Genomic DNA, 22,071 nt, shown 5'->3' with positions numbered 1-22,071 from the left:
CCATTGATTGTACCAAGGATCGATCGACCAAATGATCTCTTATCGAAGAGAAAAACTATTGAATCGAATAAAGATTACAAATATTTCCCAACATGGGTTGGGATTCCTTTCTTCACTGCCTGTTCCAAACCTTCCTTTACAGCCATGGTTAGGAGACCGTGCTAGAGTTAAAGCTACAGTTATCTAACTACGTTGTCATAGAATTACAACCTGTTTTTTTTTTTCCCACATTAACAGAAGAAAAATGTGATGATTTCACCGATGACTTTGCAAAAAAAAAAAAAAAAAATCAAAGTAGAAGTCATCCATCCCCATCTGAACATATAGATTATTAATGTAGTGATTCATAGTTGGTAAAGTGTTGATCCCTAAAACATATTCTAGAAGAGATTCGAGTGAGACCAAATGAGATAGAGACAGAAGAACATGAATGATTAATGACTACAATTAGTCTGCTCTTGTGCTGTTGACGAATTTATATATACATCAAGAATTAATTGCAGGCTGGAAATTTCAGAACCTAATCGTACATAGTTCAATCGACCAAAGAACATGTGACAAAACAAGATGTTTCTTTATTGCATGCCATGCAACCTGTTGCTCTTCTAGTGGATGTTATAGTCTGCCTTTTTCTTTCCTTCCACAAACAAATTGCATGCATTACGATTTCCATGTAATTCGAAAGCTACGCTTCTCCTTGCGTGATTTTGAGGTCCCAACCAACTCTCAGTGACGATGAAGCACTAAAGCAGTCCTTCCACCGACTCTCAGGTCCCAACCAACGCAGTGCCAGCGCAAAGGTTGTTCTTCAGCCTACCTTTGGTATTTTATGTAGAATGCTTCGAGTTTATTTTTTTTTGAAACAATGTTTTTTTTTTTTTGAAAATGAAATGATCATTTTGTCTTTATCCATTATTGTTCTCATTGCGTCTTTATCCATTTTTGAAAAAATCTCCTTCGTCTTACTCTCAAATATATTATTAATATTCTCCAAATTAAAATATTAAAATATATATTGTCTATGAGATCTATCAGCTATCTATCAACTGGAAGAAGCAATCGATGGTCGTCATCTTTTTAAATTATTTCGATTGATAAACTATAACATTAAGTTGATCGAACAAATTATCATGTAACTCATGATAATATCTTCAACTTGCAAATAATTGTCACTTCTTAAGTTTCATTTTGACTATTCGGGTTCACTTAGACTTTCGTTATTCTTTTTAAGACATCATCAATTTATTATTATATAATAAAAAATAAAATATTAACTAGTTATCTAAAATAAAATAACAAATTATGTGTATGATCGGAGATAAATACATCTGCTTATCTTACCTTCTTGGTAACTCAAAAGTGTTAGATCATGTGATTCTATTTAATTATGTAAGATATACTATAAATATGATTGAATTCTGATTATGGGTATTCAACGATAGAAAAAAAATTCATATTATAGTAGAATTCCTTAAGGGATGTCTTTAATGGGAGGAACGCTCTCGTCTATAAATAGACTGGATGAGCTATATATGCGCATCACAACTTTTTTATTTCAATCTTCCTAATGCATCAATCTAAGTGGTCCAACGAAAGGAGGAGTGTGTGGTTCTCTTTGGAAATTAATATATCAAATCCGATAATATCTAATTCATCAATCTAAGTGATCCAACGAAAGAAAGGAGTGTTTAGTTCTTCTTGGAGATTGATATATCAAATCCGATAATACCTAATTCATCAATCTAAGTAGTCCAACGAAAGGAGACGTATCTAGTTCTCCTTATAGATTGGTATATCAGATTCGATAATAATACGTTTGTAGATCAGATAAGATTTATTCTTCTGAAAAACAACGAAATGTACGAATCCTAATATTGTTTAGATCCATTATTATTTGATTTCATATTATGGCATAATTTTTTTTCATATTACAGATAACATGATTATAAATTTTATACTAAGAATAATAAAAAATAAAATATTAACTAGTTATCTAAAACAAAATAATAAATGATATGTATGATGGGAGATAAATACATCAGTATGTGATCTCCCATAGGGGTTGCCTCATCAGCTACCAGCTTACCTTCGTAGTTGGCAACTGAATAGTTGATGAACTGTATGGATTTAAGCCATGCCTACAGTACAGGTTGTACAAGAGTTGTAAAGTAATATAGCTTTTTCCTTCTTGGGAAGCAAAAAAATGCATGCCTTTGCTTACATCTAGACCATCGAACAACCCTTCAAAAAACCTGCTCTGATGACATCAGATCATCACTCAGTTGCTTTGAAGATAGAGCATTTGCATACCTGAAACTTCTTGGGAACATGAATCTTTAATGCCTTCGAGATTCAATTAGATAATGTCAATGTAATTTTCCTGTAACATTTCATATCATCCGTGGAATTTCTGTCTCGTATGGTCAGAAATGCCATGGGGAAGAACTGCGCAAGGAGCGAGATGGCGATGATGATGGACCCGATCAGCAACCCTCACGTCGCTCACTCTGACGTTCTCCGACGACCTGAATCCGAGAAAAGCATTTTCATCTAAGAAACCCTATAGATAGAGATTTCGAGCGATCGAGAAAACGAGGGAGGCGGAGAAAAAGGGGGAAGGATTTTGACGCCGGTGACGGATTCTTCGAGGAAATGCTTGACGGAGTGGTGATCAACGAGGTTAGACTTCTTCGCCGCGCCGCTTGTCGCCATCGCCTGGTGCTCTTCCGGTCTCTCTCCGCCAGAGCTTGGCGCACTTCCGAGTTTGCTTAGGCAGGTAAATGAGGACACCATCTAAATACCTAATTAACCTCGCTTAATTTTGACGGAATGGACAAATCAATTCAAAATCGTTGACCTATCTCAACTCCTATTCCAATTGGAATCACACATATGAAAGAATGAGTTTTTTCTTATATTATTTACCGACATATTGCTTGTCCTATAGCAGATTAAATGCAACATTTTCTTCTATATTTTTTAATTAAGTACAACATAAAACTCTAATCACACATATGAAAGAAGCAAAGCATGATTAATATTTAAACTCACACTACACTGAAAATTCCATATATATATATATATATATATATATCGCGTTAATTACATTTCTGGATGAAAAAAAATAAAACAACATGCAAGAAAAATTGAAACAGACAACGGAAAAGGGCATCTACCATTTGATTTTGTACTCAGTGTGGTAGGGAGTGGAATACATGGCATCATTGCCTGATTACAGAGCAGAAGACATCGAATTTACACCAATTTTAAAGCACGAAGAAGGAAAAGGACATACCTTGATCATCGAGCATCGGGCGATTGGAATTGGATTCTAAATGATCCAATTTCCCCCAATTGCCCGATGGAAGACTTTAATCCACGGAACTGTAAGAACTCCGATTCCCAATTCAAAGCATCACAAAGAAGCAGCGGAGTAAAGCTTCTCCGCCATCCGCCGTTCGCGTCGCTCCAACTTCCCCAGCTGCGATTTCTTGAAGACCAGGAATGCCCCCAGCGCCACCTGCAGCGCCACGGCGACGGCCAGAAACGCCAACCCTACCTTCTCTCCGAGATTGAGCCGCTCGGGGTTCCCGGACCGCGATGCACCCACCCGCGTCGGGTGCTCCCGGTGGCCGTCATTGTTGCCGGGAAGCTGCGGCGGAGGGTCAGCAGCCGTCGGCGACGGCAGCGTGCGACGAGGGGACGGGAATGGCGACGGCGAGGGAGAGAGGTGCGAGTAGGGATAAACGGCGGGGACGAGGAACGGGAAGAGGAGGAGCAGGACCATGGTTAGAGATCGCAGCTCCATGGAAAGCGGGGAAGGAGATCAGAGTTTCCGACCGAGGGCGGCCTTGCTCCGCCTCCTTCCGGCAGGTGTGGAACCACATAAATTTGGAGGGGAGAGAGAGGAACGGGGAATGGAAGTGCTTCTGTTTCTGGTATGTGTTCTCTCTCTTTTTTCTTTTGTTTTTTGCTCGAATTAATAAAGAAAATAACGGAATAACGCGTCTGTTATACTGTTACGCGTGTACCGTTGGAAGCATGTGGCAGTTCGATCCTATTTACGGCCGTTTCGGTCTAAGAATGGGATACGTGCCCTCACCAACCTGCCCAAGAACTAAAATTAATCTGATTTGGAGAACCATAAATAATAAAAATAACACTCCGAAATGAACTATTATTTCACATTTTAATGATTAAGAATTAAATTAAATTAGATTTGGAAATTTTTTTGATATGTTCAGCCTTATTTCTTAGTTAGAAAAAAAATAAATTTTGGTAAAAATAAAATCATACCAAGTTAATTAGTACATAGTAGATGGTCTGATCATTATTTTTGATAAATTAGGATTGAAAATTATAGTGTAATCAGTATCTATTAGATGTTCCATGTTAATTTTCAAAGATACACAAATAACCTATTATATATGTTATATAAGCATGACACCTAAAGGAAATATATCTTCACCAATTACATGATAATAAGATTTATACTATATAAACAAGTAAAGAAGTTTCTCTAAATATGTCTTCATTTCTGAACTCATTGTATAGGCTTACAATTATTTTGTGCATGCAACCAACAAAACAAGGTTAAATGGGATTAATATATTTTGATACAAATCATGCAATATTGGTTCAAATGAAATGCTGATAAAACATAAAATCTTTCCCGAGAAAAGAATTTTTTTTAGAAACAAAGATACATCCGATTATTCTTAATTCGTTTATGATTGCCTTTTTTTTTTCTTCTTAATAGTCGTATTAATTTGCTCTGAAATTCTCCAAAAAAATAAAAATCCCTCGAAATCGAACCAAATCATCAAGCGTGATTTATTATGCATAATATCTACGGCTACGATCGTCTCAACTCCAATCGTCCATTTATCCCTCTATTCATCATCAATCTTTTCTAACCGTCCGATCCTTACAATAAACCACTATTTAAGGCCCCCAAGCTGAGCTTATTTGCCTCCTCTAGGGTTTCACAGAGAACCAACTCCGCTACACCATACGAAGAGCGGCGGCGAGTTCGTTCCCCCTCGAATAACCTCCGAGATGGCAACCCAGATGAGTAAGAAGCGAAAGGTCTCGAATCTTCCCATTCAAATGCCTTCCTTCCCACGATTTGGCTTCTCACCCGAGCTTGCGATTTTATTTTGTTTGCCTTTTGATTTTTTTCCCGTTTCTCGCAGTTTGTGGCGGATGGGGTGTTCTTCGCGGAGTTGAACGAGGTGCTAACGAGAGAGTTGGCGGAGGATGGCTATTCGGGTGTGGAGGTTAGGGTTACGCCCATGCGGACCGAGATCATTATTCGGGCGACGCGCACACAGAACGTCCTTGGTGATTATGTCTTTATTTTTTCCTTATTTTTATCCAATTATTTGGGCTTGGAAAGGTGTTATTTAGTGTCTGATGCTTTTCTGGTTGGGGTTTAGGTGAGAAGGGAAGAAGGATCAGGGAATTGACATCGGTGGTGCAGAAAAGATTCAACTTTCCCGAGAATGGCGTTGAGCTCTACGCCGAGAAGGTGAACAACAGGGGGCTCTGTGCCATTGCTCAGGCTGAATCGCTTCGTTACAAGCTTCTTGGCGGCCTTGCCGTTAGGAGGTTGGGATCTCATTCACCCTTCATTAAGTTTGTTGGAAATAACCATCTTTATTGGCTTGATATTAACTCTATACTATGCATGCATTATCCCTTCAAATTTGTCTTTTATCATCGTTATTAGTTATGATGATTATGTTATAAATTTTCGAAAGATTGAGGATGTCTTTATATGATATACCATTAGATGATTTTGTTAACTGATTTGTTTTACAACTTGTCACTGCCTGTTGCTAGAGTTTAGTCTAATTGTTAAGTAGCATTTAAAAGTATAATTTGGTGTTAGGCCAGGAGATGGTAATGTAGGATTTCAAGCGCGTGTCATCTATAAAGCAAATAGGTCATTCAGTACCAACTTTGTGTCGGAACGTGACAATAACAAGATTGCCATGGATGCAGTTAGGATTATGACACTTCTTAGTTTCATGGCAGAAAGCTCCTGGCTACATGTTTCGTATCTATTCAATCATTGAAGCCACTTCTTAAGCTTGTCATATTTCAGTACTCGTCTTGTTCAATGAGTATTGTAGGAAATTAGTTTTACCATGCACTGTCATGAACATGCTGAGGGATTATGATGTTACCATGTGCTGATATGAATATATATTCATATATGCTACCCTTAGTTGCTATATCTTTTTATGTTATGTGTTTTGTCAGCTGTTTATTTACAAATTTTAAGTGTCCATGTGAAGCTAAATTAATGTTTAAATATGTTATTTACTGTGACACTATGTTTCCTCCTAAATGGGTGACAAGGGTTCGAGTCTCAGGAAAAAAAAATTCTAGGGGTAAGGTTGTGCACATCGATCTTCCCCAATCTTGGTATTGGCTGGAGCCTTGCCACCAAGTCTGTTTTCAGTGTTTTTTATTATTGTCATCTATAAAGCAAATAGGTTACTCATTACCAACTTTGTGTCGGAAGGTGACAAAATCAAGATTGCCATGGATGCAGTTAAGTTCATGATAATTTTTTGATCTCATGGCATAAGCTCCTGGCGAAATTTGTGCTGATAATTTCTGGACCTTTTTTTAAATTTTCTCTTGTGGTTTTGATTTTGGAACCTTTCAATATTATTTTTTGTATAGATATTTGAATTTAATTTTCTCAAATAAAAGAAAAGCTAGTTGGATCATTATAAAATATCTTTCAACTTTGATGGCTATAAAAAGCGATCATATATTTTTCAGCAGTAGCATTGTATCTGTGTTTGTTTGATACAATGCTAATTTATTGCTGAGCCAATGCTGTGTGTGTGTGGTTGTGTGTGTTATTACATAGCTTTGTTTTTTTATTTTACACTTACTATTTTGCTTTATGTTTCTGAATGTGATTATTGTTTGTTTTCTTGATTTCTTCTGCTGTGAATATTTTTTCATCCTGTTTATTGTTTTGTAACTAATTGAGCATTTGTTATTGTTCATTCTGCTGCTGGGCAGTGTATGCTCTGATGGCTCGTCTTGATGCTCATAGAATGAGTTATGGAGTTTGTCAGGCTTCTTGTATCTTGTATGCTTGGAGTTTGGAATACACTCCAACATATCTTTGCTATATTGGTATTAAAGTGGCTAATTGATAAATTTTAAAATCTATTTAGACTGGCTGATGTTAGTTGCCAATATCTGCCATCCTTGTTTTTGGGGTTAATATGATTGGTCGTATTATCTGGAGATAACTGCCTTTGGTTTTCTTTTCTGTCTCATTTCTGCTTTAGTGGTTTCTTTTTTGTTTGAACAAATCTCATTTTGTGTCGTTCAACGTATGATCAATGATAAAAAAGAAGAGAAATCTAATTGTTTAGTACTATTAGTTGCTGTATCACTTGAGATTTTGTCCTTTTTTTTCCTATGAAATTGCTGTAAATTTTTTTAATCTGCTTTTTGACCTGTCTTATCTGTGACATGATTTTTTGTGTTTATAGTGCCGGGTAATATGGTTTAGTCATGATCTTGAATCATGCGCAATATTCATTTGTAATTGTGAACTTCAAAGGTTATGATTGTCAGCTCCTTGGAGTGTGTAATTTATGAAAAGGCTTTTGGAGTAAAGTTGTCTGATATTTTTATGTATTGTTGTTCTAGGGCCTGTTATGGTGTCCTGAGGTTTGTCATGGAGAGTGGTGCAAAGGGGTGTGAGGTATGTTTTCGAACTAAAGCAGCAGTGACGTTTCCTATGGACATTGGAGATTTATTCCTTGATATGTTGTAGGTAATTGTAAGTGGAAAGCTCAGGGCTCAGCGTGCCAAGTCCATGAAGTTCAAGGATGGGTATATGATTTCTTCTGGTCAGCCGGTCAATGAATATATTGACTCTGCAGTGAGGCATGTTCTCCTAAGACAGGTGATCTTCTAAGATTTAATGTTTGCATCTTTCACTTTGCACGATCAAGCTGTCGATCTATTTCCTACTTAATGTCCATCCTTTGCAGAAGAAACTAGTAGGAAGTTTTTAAGATGACATACTACCTCTTTTTTTTTTTCTTTGTCAATTCTATTATGTTATCTACTATGGTAATATTTTACTACACTAAATATTAGTTGTTGAGTCAAAGTTTCTGTTCTATGGTCTGTTTTAACAAATAGCTGATATAATATTGTATTCCTGCAACGCTGTGTTGTGTCTTGCACAGGGTGTTCTTGGAATCAAGGTCAAAATTATGTTGGATTGGGATCCAAAGGGAAAGCAAGGTCCTACTACGCCTCTGCCAGATCTCGTCACCATTCATCCACCAAAGGACGAAGATGAATATGTCAGGCCAACACCAACTTTGGCTCCAGAGGTAGCCATCGTCTGATGATCCCTGGTTTGCTGGGGTATAATGGTTCCGGGAAGAGGTCTCTTTTTGCTCTCAAAAACAAAAAAGTTTAGCGTTTTTGGTCTATTTTGCAGTCTGAAACTTGTTTTACTATGTTTTCTTCCTAACCAATGTTGGTTTGATGGTTGAATTGCATTCTGTTCTTTTTTTTTAAAACTTGCAATGGGAAAGAAATTGATTTGTAGCTGTGACGTTTGTTATATATCTTGATGCTGTTGCATGTTTAGCTGTTCACTTGAGACAGGAATTAGTACGTGGATGCTGCGATTTTGATTTTTAAGTAACATTAGGGACTGGACTGATAGGTTACCTCAGAAAGGTTTTCGGATTTCTTTAGGTAATAATGTGAATGGTAAAGATATAATATGTTGATTCAACTCGTGTTACCTAAAATATGTTGGCTCGACCCAGAGTTTGAATTTTGATTCCTATGCGGACTAGGAATTATTTTGCCAGGGATAAAAATAAATCAGCGAGTGAGAGGAAAGATGGATTGGGGGAGAAGAGAACAAAGGTTGATCCTTCTTATTCGCCAAAATGGGTGCAAAAACCGCTTTCGTCGATATCGAAGCAGATTAGCAAAAAATAAAAATAAAAAAAAAGGCCAGACGATTATTGCTCTCTGAAAATTTTTAGAACGGATAGTACGTCTTTAATTACAGTGAGTGTGGACACTCTTCGAGTCAGATTGAATCTGGATTCTCCTTACACCGTCACTCTCATAGCAGCTGGCGGCGCACTGATTCTCTGCACAAACCTGCATCAGAAGTATTGTAATTCTATTCATAAATACTGTAATATAAAGAACCTGCATCAGACCGATTAACCCATTACAAAGAGGAGGAGCTGTTCGTGAGAAATATATTAAAAAAATGAGAAAAATCCGAAACTTGAGATTTTCTTGAGAAATAACCCTGAAAGAATCATAGAATCATGCTAGATATACTTCTTTTGCACCATTATCAATTTGTTTGAAAAAGCTTCCTTTAATGTGACTTATATTCCAATAGTCTAACTAATGTACCACATTTTAGCAACAAAGATGTGTACCCAAATAAAATTCTCATAGCTTCCACAATCTTTCTAACCGTCGTTTGTTGAGAAACAATCGATATTTATTTGGTTTTAGGATGCAATCCACTAAGTAATAGACACAAATAATTGTGAGCTCCACAAATAAACATTTAAACGAAGGACAATATGATTGTTCATGAATATGATTTTTTAACTAAAAACGAAGGGCAATAGATGGATTTTTAACTCTATATTTCAGTACATAGCTAAATAACAACTCTGTTTAATCCAAAAGATAGAGCAGCATGCATGGAAGAACAGATCTATATGTTACATAATTAATTAGAATACTTAATACACAAATAAACAAGGTATCCTGAGATCAATCTGCAAACTGCCCTACCTGAGCTAGTACAACCAACGAGGAGTTCCAGTACAAATTTTCAGAGTTAACTATGCATTAGTACAAATTTTCGGAGTTAAACTATGCATTAGTAATTTCTGCATTACGAGCGATGGTTGTGTAATGCCGCCTGCAGTTTACGTAAACTGCAACTTCTCTACAAAGCTTTACAATGTTGTCACGGTTGCTAAGATGCCAACCAAGGGAAATCGAGAAGCTTAATGTGGCGTTCTTGCCATTGCTGGTTTTACGTGGTCCGCATCCTCTTGTTGCTGCACCATGGACACTTGTAATTCTTGATGTGCTCAGCCTTTGCAGGGGTGACCTTCACGCACTTCCCATGGAACCACTTCTCACAAGTATCGCAGAAGATCCAGAAGTTATCTGGTACAGAGCTCTCGCCGCATGCCGCACAGAGATAATTGTCTTCATCGTCCTCCTCGATTAAGTCTTCGTCCTCTTCCTTGGCATGCTTTGCTTTTGTGTTCTTGGCCTGATATTCTGATGCCTTCTGCAAGATCCCAACAGAACAAGCGGCTAACTTGACTATACATTGTGAAACCTTAAATGGTACATTGTTTTTGCTAACATATGTGCCGAATTCCCACTTTTTGTCAATTCAGCACAGAAATGCAAAATGCCAAAATCTCTAATCCTAAGAAACAAGAAGTGATATTTGTATTAAGGTCATCACAAGTTTGCTTTTCATGTAAAGTGATCCGATAAACACCAGTTCCCTTCAGTGCTTCACTAGGGAGTTTGTTACCACTTCATGTACAGTGAGAAATGCACCTAAGCCATATGGAGGCAGGTTAGGAAAGCCATCATTTAGTGGTACGAGCAATCCTCGAAAAAGGTGTTTAAGGCAGCAATAAAGAAACTACTCGGTTTTAGTAATGCTTAAACAAGAGTCTCTTGCATTTTTTTGTACCAACTGATTAAATCATCTTTGGATAACAAAACCATGTAAGATCTTGCACTACTCCAGCGAAAAGCAAACAGTATACGACTATACGTTATATCAAGGAATCAAATACCACACTCTGTTATATCTTATATATGGCATATATGCTAGTCTAGCATACAAGAAATGTAATGTCATGATTGAGTGGAACGAAACTTCCCAATTAAAATCTCCTTTGCATGGTCAACAAGTAAAATGGAAGTTTTGAGTCTTCAAAAAAGAAAACATCTGAAATTTTCCTCACCAATTTGGAATTTGATTTGGACTTGTTACTGATGTTTTTAGAACCAGAGGTCTTCTCTTGATTCTTTCCACTTACAATTTCGCATAAGGTAGGCAGATCAGTTACCATATCCAAAAGGCTTTTCCTGCATCACAGAAAACAAAGCAAATTTCTTTTATGGCTTCTTATAAAAAATAAATAAACATCATCTAATTAGAAATAAGGAGAAAGCAGCACCATTTTTAATGAAACGGTGAGGGGAGAGAGAGAGAGAGAGAGAGAGAGAGAGAGTTACCACATATAAAAATGGAAGAAAGAGTAAGATTTGCACAATTTTGAGAAGTATTTTACTAGGCTATTAGAGACAATCGGAAAGTGTCATTAGGAGTTAAGAGAAATATAATCTGTGCCTTTCTCTGAAGATGGATCTTATGAACTATATCTTACCCATGCATTTTCACAAATCAGACATGAAAATTTGCTTAAACTTTTGTAAACTCCTCAATGAGGAATAAAACAATAAAACTGCCTTCTTATATGATGAACAATCCTAGCACAAAATAGACATCCAGAGCAAGAATGTTAAGATGGATTAAGAGGGAAAGGCACAGGGGATGCTCAGATTAATTAAAGAGCGAATTCTTAGATTTAAGTGATCAACATAAATTCCACAAATCCATGCTGGAAACAATAATGTGATTTAAGTGGTCAATGCAATGTTTTAGGCAGGAGGCACAGTGAGCACCGACTATAACAGTAGGATATATGAAGCAAACAGAATGCCACAATCGATTAATTTCTTCAAATGTCTCTAGAAAGGAAATAACAATATTTCTTTAAACCTAAGAAGTTCCTTCAGGGAATTTGATTTGTCTGAACCTACTGAACTTAAGTGAAAATTATAGATCATTTCGAATGAGTACAAAATAGGGGCCTAATATGTTATCAAGCAATGGAGGATGCTTATATAACAGCATATATTCCAGTTTGTAGTGAACATAGTTTATTAATGAAATAACATAATAAAACTTAGAGTCTAGTTAGTTACAGAAATTAATTTATCCAGGTCTTCTTTCAAATGATCATATTCTTTACAACAAACTGGACATTAATATTAATAAAGAAAGATATACAGGACAACTCAGGTTAACACTACAAGAAGATACAAATAATTTATTACCAACATGACTTGAGCAAATTGAAGTGAAAAAATTAACAAATCAGAATCAAATTTATGTTGTATAACAAAGTGATATATCTGGGCACCGATGCAAGAAGACAAAGGTGTTTATAATTTTGTCCCGTTTCCTAGCCAGACGATCAAATGCCATACAGTCCCTATGTATATATTCCAACCATGATGGCTCCTTCCATCCTCCCCCACATCCTAGACTGAGTGCCAAACACCTAAGCCTGTCGTGACCTTGGCAAATCAATAAACTGACCTAAGTGACCTCTTATTATAAATAGTAAATGCATTTGAAGCAATATGTATGCTCCTTATAATAAAGGCTAGAAAGGACAAAAGATTTAAGTGTGTACTGGTAACCGTAGAAAAACAACGGAGTCTAGGAGCATAAAAAGACCAAATTAGATAGAGATGATGAGTGTATGGAGAGTACATATCACTCTCAGAAATGGTCTTTATTTAATCAGATTATTAATGAGTATGGTAAGTGTTTGCCTTTCTGTTTCAATGGTCCTGTACTACAAAAGAATAAGCATAGCACAGAAAATCAGGAGGAAGGCACTTTCAGAAACTCTATATCTTCATCACAGCTCAACAAATTCTGGTATATTGTAAAGCTAAAAATAATATGATGCTATATTTTTTCTTATCTCACTTTATAGTTAAATAACCTCAGAAGCATGAACATTCTTAATGTGAAAGGCAATTTTAGGAACTATACAAAAAGCAGAACTGGCCGTAAAGGTTATTTATTGAAGACGAGCAAGTTTAATAATTGAAAGCAATTGTGCATATAAGGAAGCTTGGTATAGTCACCTTTACAAACTCATCAACTTTGGGTAATTTTCATGTTTGAACCATTACACTAGTAGATGCAGCCCCATGTACTCATGTAGGCTCCCGTCAATGTGGGGTTTGGGGAGAATCAATCTATTCAGTCTAGAGACTATTTTTTCAACTCAATCAAATGAAACTACTGTAGATTACTTGAATTTCTGATAGAGAATGCACCTAAATTCCATAGGCAATCTATTCATCAGACCTTTTTATAATTGATAAAGAATTTTACTTAAAAGAGTAGCAATCAAGTAATATGTTTCTATAAAACTTGCTAAAGAACTGGGGACGTCAGGAATTGTTATTCTTGAGGATCAACATCATAAATTCACCAAGAACAATTGTTCGCCAGTTCACCATCAGAATCATAGAAACTACAACTCACCAAGAAGATGAACAATTGTCCATCTCACAGTGACAAGAAGATAGATTTCATAGAAACTACAATCACCTCTAAACTACAACTTACCAAGAAGATCAACGTTCTAAACTACAACTCACAGTGATAAGAAGATAAATTTCATATTTCACAGAAAAACAACTTAACAAAGTTCTAAATTCTCAGACCAAATTCAGCTAGAACTGAAAAGTAGTTAACAAAAAAGTACTTGAAAGTAATTTTGTTTTTTAATGAAAGAAGCAATCAACAAATTGCATCTTTACTCACCTCTGTTTTTTATCAAACTGAAATCTACCACCAAAATAAGATGCTAAAGCAAGCAACCATGCATCACTGTGTAAAGCAACCAAGGATAACCAGGATTTCTTTTCCATTCCATCTCTAGCAAAATTAATACCCAAAACAGGTTCCGGAATCTCTGGAGGAACTTCATCAGAAGGCAGATCAACCTCCCACTGCTCAGTGGGAAAACCATAGAGACACAGATTTTCTTTTGCTGCAATAAAGTAATATTTGGTTAAAATCTACAACCATGCAAAACATATCGAGTACAATCAGTGAACTCGTAGGCAAGATTATGAAAGTCAACTAGCTTCCCAATATTCTCAACACTAACACTATATTGTATCCCTTGATTGTTTATGTTTAAATTGCTGTTTAGAATAAACTTCTTACCAAAATGCTAAGAATAAAATATAAAGCCGGATAAAAGTAAATCGGTGTTGCAAATCAGTGTTGCTCCTGTTTAGTGGACAATAATGTAGAAGAATTTATTGTTCAAGAATGATGCCAGAATATGTAATTCAATGTTGCTGGCTCTTCAGGGTCTTCTGTTGTCATATCAGTAATCATGTCAACATACACAATAGTAGCAATGAGCCATATTTCCAGATTATAAAGTCGGCTACTTGGATCTTGTCACAAAAGGTAAGGTAGGGAGAAAGAAAGAGTGTGTGAGGGGGGAGTGAGAAAGAAAATTAGAAAGAGAGAGAGAGAGACACAGAGCATGAGAACAAGAGAATAGAAACAAAAGAGTAAAAATAAAAAAAGATAGCCTTCATTTACAGATGTTAAAAACAGAGATTTTAGATACCGACTGGAAACTTATCATCTGGTATAACATGGTATCATGTTGTTTACCATCCGATAAGTCTGACACAATGAGCCTACTTGGTATAGTCCATATCCTAAACTGGGTAAAATCATGTAGTCATCATCCCGCTTGGCTATTGAATTGGCAGGTAATAATCCTTGCTTGCCATGGTGCGGCCCCTCTCAATCGAAACAGATCAATGCAAGATAATATGCATGACCAAAAAGGAAACCACCTTAGCTGGTCCTTGTTCAGGATGAACCAAACATATAGGGCCGATACAATTCCTACAAACCCCAAAATAGTAAAATTTGATTAAAATACTCATAAAGCTGATAGGAGAAGATGATAATACCTAGGATATGCTTTCTTATTGGCTAGTGAATCGTAGACTGATTTCATCATTAATTTTAGTAGCTACAGAAAGCTGATATAATCATATTCTGAGTCTTTGATGCATGATTCCTAATATGATTATGGTCCAAAATAGATGGGTTGTTTAACTATTAGGAAAGCATTTGGAGAAAATCCATAGGTCCCTTTTGGTGGGATTTTGAAGGAAGAAAAGAGGATGTAAACCTAAGGGGTCACATATGTTTTGATTATTTTTTTAGTTGAAAGATTGAGGCATTTTCTCCTTGAATTAGAGAAATGTTTGTTTTGGACACTCTCCAATATTATTCATCTTCCATAATGTCCATGGAGATCTATACAATGCCATTGCCATACCCTCTCAACCACAATCATTACTCCATGGATTTCCTTCATTTGGGTATACTTGAGGAATATAATAAATACATCATGAAGGATCTTCCTGTGAAACTTTGCATAAAACCTCCAATGAATTTATAACAATTTTAATGTTGTAGCAGACTATGTTGTACCTGTATTATGAATTTTCTTAAAATCTGCATGTGTTAACAAGCTTCCCAAGAGAAATAAACTAGTTTGAGGTTTTTCAAGTCCTCATTTTCAACAATGTCAAAAGACAATTTTCCTTCCATACTACCTATGTTGTTCTCAAATTTCTCTAACAGAAAGAAATTTGAGAACAACAAATTCATAATACAGGTTGAGAAAGTCATTACATAATTCACATCATTTTGAAAAATGATGTGATTATCATAAAAGGAAAGCTTTTTTCTACAAAGAAATTTGTTCTTCCATAAGACCTCTGAGGTAGCTATGCAATATGAAAAAGAGGATGTAAGCCCAAGGTTTCATGCTTAAAGTGTGGCCATTAGTGTTAGTTCTTGAATATTACTGTTAGCTTTAATAATTTCATAAAGAAAATTCACAGCATAATGCATATAATAATATCTAGTTATTGACAATGGGCATTATGAAATATCCCCTCCGACTTCTTATCCCATCAGAATCATGAATGCTACCAAAAAAACCAACCAAGTAAACAGTAGCAAATACTGGTAATTAGAGCCTCTTCTATATAAAATACTTGTGCATGGCAGGTAGCCACAAAATAAAAGATGAAAAGGGGACACATTGCTCTAGATGGAAAAGATACTATTGATTATGGCAAATTGCATGCCTATGTTAACAAAACCCTATAAACTACCAAAAATATCCATATATAAAAGCTTGTCACAACACATGAAGTTATTCAACTTCTTTAGTATGGACATGAATAAGCACTTACAAGCATGGTTGTATGACAATAATTAATGGCTCTATAACTTCATAAGCAACAAAAAAAAAAAGCAGACTGTTGTTTGGCTGAGATTTTAGAGACTAGATATTGCTTTCTTAATTGTAAAATTACTACGATCTTAAGAAACCATCATGATCTTAAAACAGTAATATGACCATCGTCGTAGTCACATTGGTGATACCTTATTAGTTGATGACAATAAATTGAAGTTGAGCAAAGTGTCCGATAAGTACAAATTACACAGTACCAATAGCTAAGCCTAGGAAGCAACAATAAGTATGATCAAATATGCTTTGTTCTAATTTTTTCCTTCAATTTTGAGTCAATGATGTGAATCTCTTCCATTCAAACACCCGATGGAATGTAACATGTATAATGATATTATATTTAAAGTAGTCTACCAAAATGAGAAAAGGTATTGATGGGTGCAGCATGTCTGTCACTCCCTCTCAGCTGAAGGTCTCAAATGTAGGCCACATGCTCATCTCATTTTAACAGTACCAACTCCCTTTTCATTCAATGTTGCTCACATGCTTCCCAACCATCTGATTCTAAGCACAAGCCCCATTGACCACGACTCTCATTTTGTTTATGAACAAGCCCCTTCCTGACATGTTGTGTGGTCCTATTTATCCAATCATTGAATTTAACAAACCTTAAGTTAGCATATGGATAACAAAAATGGACCCATTTGTAAGTCCAAATTATGATGTGGGTTTAGTATTCTGTATGTGATAAATTTTTTTCAGATTGACTTTCTATCTTAATCTAATTTGTACAATCAAAATGCCATGTCTTAACTGGATGCAAATGCAAGAGATCACGAAATACGAACCATGTAGGAATTGCATTCGTTGTAATATTTATTAATGAGTCATAATACCCGAAAAAAATCCTTCTTGAACATAATCATAACATAAGAGAGTAACCGCTAAGCTTCACTTCAATGAAAGTTCATGCTCTTGATAGTTAATTGATGATGACACATCGCTTGTACATGTTTGGACAAGTATATAATTTAAACTCTTCATTGTTTTCACATGTAAATTGTCAATTAATGGTTAGAAAAAAGTGATTATTGTTGAACGATCAAATACAACAAGATTTTGCTTATAAACTGGTTGTAGCCAGGTCCAGTCACTCGTAGTTTTCCGACAAAAACATAAAACCGCTCCACTAGTTTTCAAAAGAGTTAGTAGCAGTACATAAAGAATCAAGAACAATTGGGATGATGTACCACCCCAAGTCACAGATGTAGATTAAGTAGCTACTTTGGCCAATAAACAGCCCAATTGCTCCCGGGTAGACACCAACACAATCGACTAAAGCTTAGCAACAATGTTTGCTCACTTACTGGTAAATTCATGGTCTGCACGTAATCGTAATCAATTCTTTAATACTGGTTCCGCACGTACTATGTTAGTTGAAATCGCTAACAATTACACCCCAAATCCCGGTAAGGTGCCCCGGTGATTGTGTCTTATGCATTCAAGTACCACTACCGTACATGTAATAGCATTACGCTCATCCCACCCCCAAAACTTCACAAAAGACAACAAGATTCAGTTTCCGAACCATAAATAAAACCTCCAAGAACCTAAATTACAAAAACACAAGAAACACGAAAGGACTTGACTAGCAGGTAGTAGTGATAGAATAACTTGCCGGGATCGCATTGCTGGTAGAACTCCTCGAAATCTGCAGAGAAAAAGCCACAAAAAGATACACCAGCGTCAATAAAGATCGCATGTTTGTGAGCAAAGAGAAAGGGGAAGAAGGCGGAAATACCGGTGGTGAGGGCCTTGAGGATGCCGGCTCGACGGCCCTTGATGTCGCGGAAGACCTCCAGCACGCGCGAATTCTGGGCGGCCGATCCACGGTCCATCCCCCGTCAGATCTCGAAGCTGAGAGGCTTGGGCGAGAGAAGCGCCTCGGGGGGGTTCGCGATGGGAGGGGCGAAGGAGCAACGGTGGGAGGAGACGAGAAATACAAAATATTGTGCGAAAATTAATGAGAAGAAAGAGAGTGAAGGGTGAGAAGGGCGTCGGCTTTTAAAGGGGTTCAATCATTTCGTCTGCTCCGCTCAACTACCCGTTCTCTTATTGAGTCGCATCTCAGGGACCCACAGGGTCCCCCCATTAAGTAGAACGGAGAGTCAGGTAAAGTAGAGGTGACATATATATTTTTAACTTGCAGCCTTCAGTCACGTGAGCGAGGGTGAAATCGGAATCAGATGCCCAAAAAAAATACCTTCCAATTCTTGTTTAAAGGGTTCTTTAACGGTCAGACCTCCCAATTATGAGAAACTTGCTTACCATCTCTCTCTATAAACACCACTAATATATGGAGTAACAAAAAATGTTTATATATATATATATATTTGAAATTATCTAACTTGTTATTTCGTAAAACTTAAATTTATGGTTCAAATTCAAAAACTATTAATGTAAGAGGGAATCTTTACATAACCTTCTTTAAGGGTATCATATCAGTTGGAAATTTCAATGTTATATATATATATATATATATATATATATATATATATATATATATATATATATATAAAATCTGTGATGACTAAAGCATAGGAAAAAGTGAAGATGATCTTAATGACGGAGGAAGAGGAGGGAGCAACAAGGTGATGGAGATCAAAGATATATCAACATAAAATGAAAGAAAAATAATGGAAAATCTATTGACAATGGAGATGCTAGTTTGAGGAAGAAGAAGAAGATGAGGAATATACTACAGTTTAGATTTAAGGCCGATTTCAGTGTGTTCTCCAGTTGTTCCCTTTTGATTTGAGATGTTCTTCGCTAAGAAAGTTGTGAATCGTCAGTCTGTGAAGTTATTATGCTTCGGTTTTCTTCAGCAGCCCTATATACATCCCATATTTTTATCTGTATTAGGCGGATAAGATGGGGTACAAAAGGGCCAACTCATGTTTGAATGATGGAGGAGGAGAGAGCGACAGGTGTTGACTGGTATGCAAGAAAGGTGCTTTTGAAGTCAAACTTACATTTCGCCGACTCTGTTCGATTTGATGGCATTGAATTCTGTCGACTTTGACCGAGAAGTTTTCTGCTATGTCGCAGACATAACTACTGTGTGACGAAGCCTCGCAGAGTGGGTTAGAAACACGAGAAAGAAGGAAGAAAGATAGCAGCAGAAGGCCGAACCAACCGGTCTCTTCAAAGGAAAGGATCGATGGCGATTGGAATCAACCGATCGAATAGACACACACATCATTCTAGTAGCTGGTCACAGAAACCCATCTTCACTGTACAATTTAGATCACACAGTAACTCCTCCATTAGGAAGAAGCGGACCAAACACCAGAAGCCAAAAGAATAACCTAAAACAATCCCAATAGTTACAAATTGCCACCTGTTGAGATACCATAACCAAGAAAGACTGCTGGATCGAAGAAAGAGGAGACCAAAGCTGATCTTTCGTGTCGTCACCTCTCGAGTTCGATGGCCCTTAGGCCTTTTCCCGTGTGAAGGAAGCTCTTGGACTCCATCAGCTTCTTCTGTGACTCCAAGTCCAAGTCCTGTTCCTCCAGCTCCTCTCGAGCTGCGTCCTTCAGGAGCGGTAGGTACTGCGGCTCTTCGGGGAAGACCTTGGAAAGCCACAGGTAGAGCGCCATGGAGAAGACGGCCATGGCCGCCGTGTACCAGCTGAACTGGAGGTTGACGAGGGACTTGGCACGGTGGAGAGCCTCGTCGCTGCGGCACCGGACGACCATGTGGCCCACCTCCAGGTTCATGAAGCAGCCCTTGGGGATGAGGCTGGGCGTCCACAGCATGAGGCCCATGACGACGAACCAGACGCCCTGGAAGGCGATGCTCGCCGAGCGGACGAAGCTCACGAGGAAGCTCCGGGGGAGGGCGACGCCGAGGAGGGTGGTGGCGAGCGACACCACGATGACGATCTGCAGCAGCCAGTGGTACTGGCCCTCGACGCCCATGTGGTCGGCGGAGTGGAGGTGGAACATGAGCAGCTGCAGCGCGAAGGCTGTCGCGGCGAGGAGCATGGTCATCTCGTCGCGCAGCCTGGGGTTGACGCGGTCGAAGACGATGGCGAAGGAGGCGTAGACGAGGAGGGCGAGGGAGATGGAGGCGTGCTCGAAGTTATGCAGGTGGTTGGGGGGGATGGTGCCGTCGTCGTCGAAGGGCTGGTGCTTCTCCGGGCCGATGACGAGCTCCATGGAGATGGAAGCCAGGCTGCCTAGTATGATGAGGTAGAGCTCCAGGCGCCTGAGCTTGGAGGTGGGGAACCATGGCCGGGAGGTGTAGGCGCCGGGACGCAGGGAGTGCAGCTTGATGTGGTTAAAGAGGTGCCACAGCCCAATCACCAAGAACCCAAAGCCTGGTGCCACATGACCTACCAAAGTTCCCATGATGCCTCCTCAGACACCGCAAGATGGACACTCGTTTTGCTTGGGAGGCAAGATTAAGCTATGGGATCTTTCCTTGTCGTTCGGAGTAAGCTACATCAAGTGCTGCGAGGAAACCCAAGAAGAGAGAGAGGAGGGGTGAAGCTGGGGAAAGGCTTGAGGGGGGATTTAAAGTGGAAAAAAAGGGGGAAAAAATTGATCTAGATGGTTCGAGTTGAAAGCTTTGAAGGGAGTTGGGTCGGGGGAGAGGATCTAGATGAACTCCACATTGTTTGACCCCACCATGGTTGTCGAGAATGGAGCTGGGAGAGGAATGAATTATGATTTTTTCTTAATGCAAAAATGATTTATTTTTCCGGTGCTAAGCGATACGCAAAACATTTTTTTATAGATTATTTATTTATTTTAATGTTGCATATTTATTTGGAAGGAAAGAGTGGCTTTTCCGCCACGCAGCAACAACGAGAGCTTTCTTCTTTCCCACGCAATATAGCGACGGCGTGGTGACCGGGGAGGTATTACGTCAACACACGCCGCCTTCGCCAGGTGTTCGACGAAATGCCTCCGTCCTTTGGGGTGCATCAAATCGGTGTGCCATCCAACCTCCGGCTTGAAATTGACCAACAGCCGTTCTTTTCTGCCAAGCCAAAAACATATGCAACATGTGTGAGGCATTAACTATTATTAATTAGAAGCAGTAGCCACGACGGAACGCAGACTCTATTGCAGATTTAATAGTTGCCGTTCACATCCAATTTCGTCAGCTGATGAACTGACATCAAACCCACAGGAATTTGCAATGGGTCATGATGCAAGATTTGCAAGGGGTCTAAATCTTTTAGTGGCATTTAATTTGCAATAGGTGATCGAGAAGTATACAAATCAAGGGCTCATAAGTCTATCGGATCTTTTTTATCCTCACAGGCGTCTTTTGTAGCTTGCATACTTCGAAAATGATAAAATCGTGTGAGTATGTCCATCGTCCAAAGCGGATAATTTCTCACGAGCCTACGAGCTGCACTAATAGTCGATCGATCAAATTATCCCTTATCATATTAGCGCTAGAAGGAATACCTTATGTCAAAGGCTCTTTTTGAAGCTCATATGTTCCGAAAAGGACAAAACCGTATAAGCATGCCCATCGTCCAAAACGAATAATTCCTCACGAGCCTACAGGTCGCACCAATGATCGACCAACCAAATTGTCACTTATCAATTAGTACTCATGGATCTAATCACACTACAATCTCGAAGCTCTCTCACACACAACTTGTCATTTTCATATAAAGTCATTGGTCAATTCTATAATTTCGTTTCAACACATTTGACTAATAATTTAGGGGTTGAATGCTACAAATATTTTGTGTGATAATGACCTAATCATAATCATACAGAGAGAAAACTCTTTCGCTAACACATATAACCAATGACCTAAGCAATTAGGTGGGAATCAATTT

The 22,071-nt window shown here is 38.0% G+C and overlaps 3 protein-coding genes across 3 annotated transcripts; 1 reads left to right on the top strand and 2 right to left on the bottom strand.

The window, feature by feature from the left end:
- Positions 1-4,936: 4,936 nt before the first annotated feature.
- Positions 4,937-8,609, top strand: LOC135625516 (small ribosomal subunit protein uS3x-like). The gene is made up of 6 exons (XM_065130412.1): positions 4,937-5,088; positions 5,196-5,343; positions 5,439-5,610; positions 7,690-7,744; positions 7,817-7,948; positions 8,238-8,609. Exons 1-6 carry the CDS (start codon positions 5,059-5,061, stop codon positions 8,400-8,402), a joined length of 702 nt encoding a protein of 233 aa, XP_064986484.1. The 5' UTR covers positions 4,937-5,058; the 3' UTR covers positions 8,403-8,609.
- Positions 8,610-9,747: 1,138 nt separating this feature from the next.
- Positions 9,748-18,231, bottom strand: LOC135625515 (PHD finger protein ALFIN-LIKE 3-like). Its single transcript, XM_065130410.1, has 5 exons — positions 18,004-18,231; positions 17,881-17,913; positions 13,721-13,949; positions 11,049-11,172; positions 9,748-10,351 (listed from the first exon to the last, which is right to left on the bottom strand). Exons 1-5 carry the CDS (start codon positions 18,098-18,100, stop codon positions 10,088-10,090), a joined length of 747 nt encoding a protein of 248 aa, XP_064986482.1. The 5' UTR covers positions 18,101-18,231; the 3' UTR covers positions 9,748-10,087.
- A 1,242-nt stretch (positions 18,232-19,473) lies between these two features.
- On the bottom strand, positions 19,474-20,825 carry LOC135625513 (uncharacterized). The gene has a single exon (XM_065130407.1). It carries the CDS (start codon positions 20,615-20,617, stop codon positions 19,676-19,678), a length of 942 nt encoding a protein of 313 aa, XP_064986479.1. The 5' UTR covers positions 20,618-20,825; the 3' UTR covers positions 19,474-19,675.
- Positions 20,826-22,071: the final 1,246 nt, after the last annotated feature.

The sequence above is a fragment of the Musa acuminata genome, chromosome BXJ2-10 (genome assembly GCF_036884655.1).
Source record: "Musa acuminata AAA Group cultivar baxijiao chromosome BXJ2-10, Cavendish_Baxijiao_AAA, whole genome shotgun sequence".
Lineage (NCBI taxonomy): Eukaryota > Viridiplantae > Streptophyta > Magnoliopsida > Zingiberales > Musaceae > Musa > Musa acuminata.
This window is presented reverse-complemented; position numbering and strand designations above follow the sequence as displayed.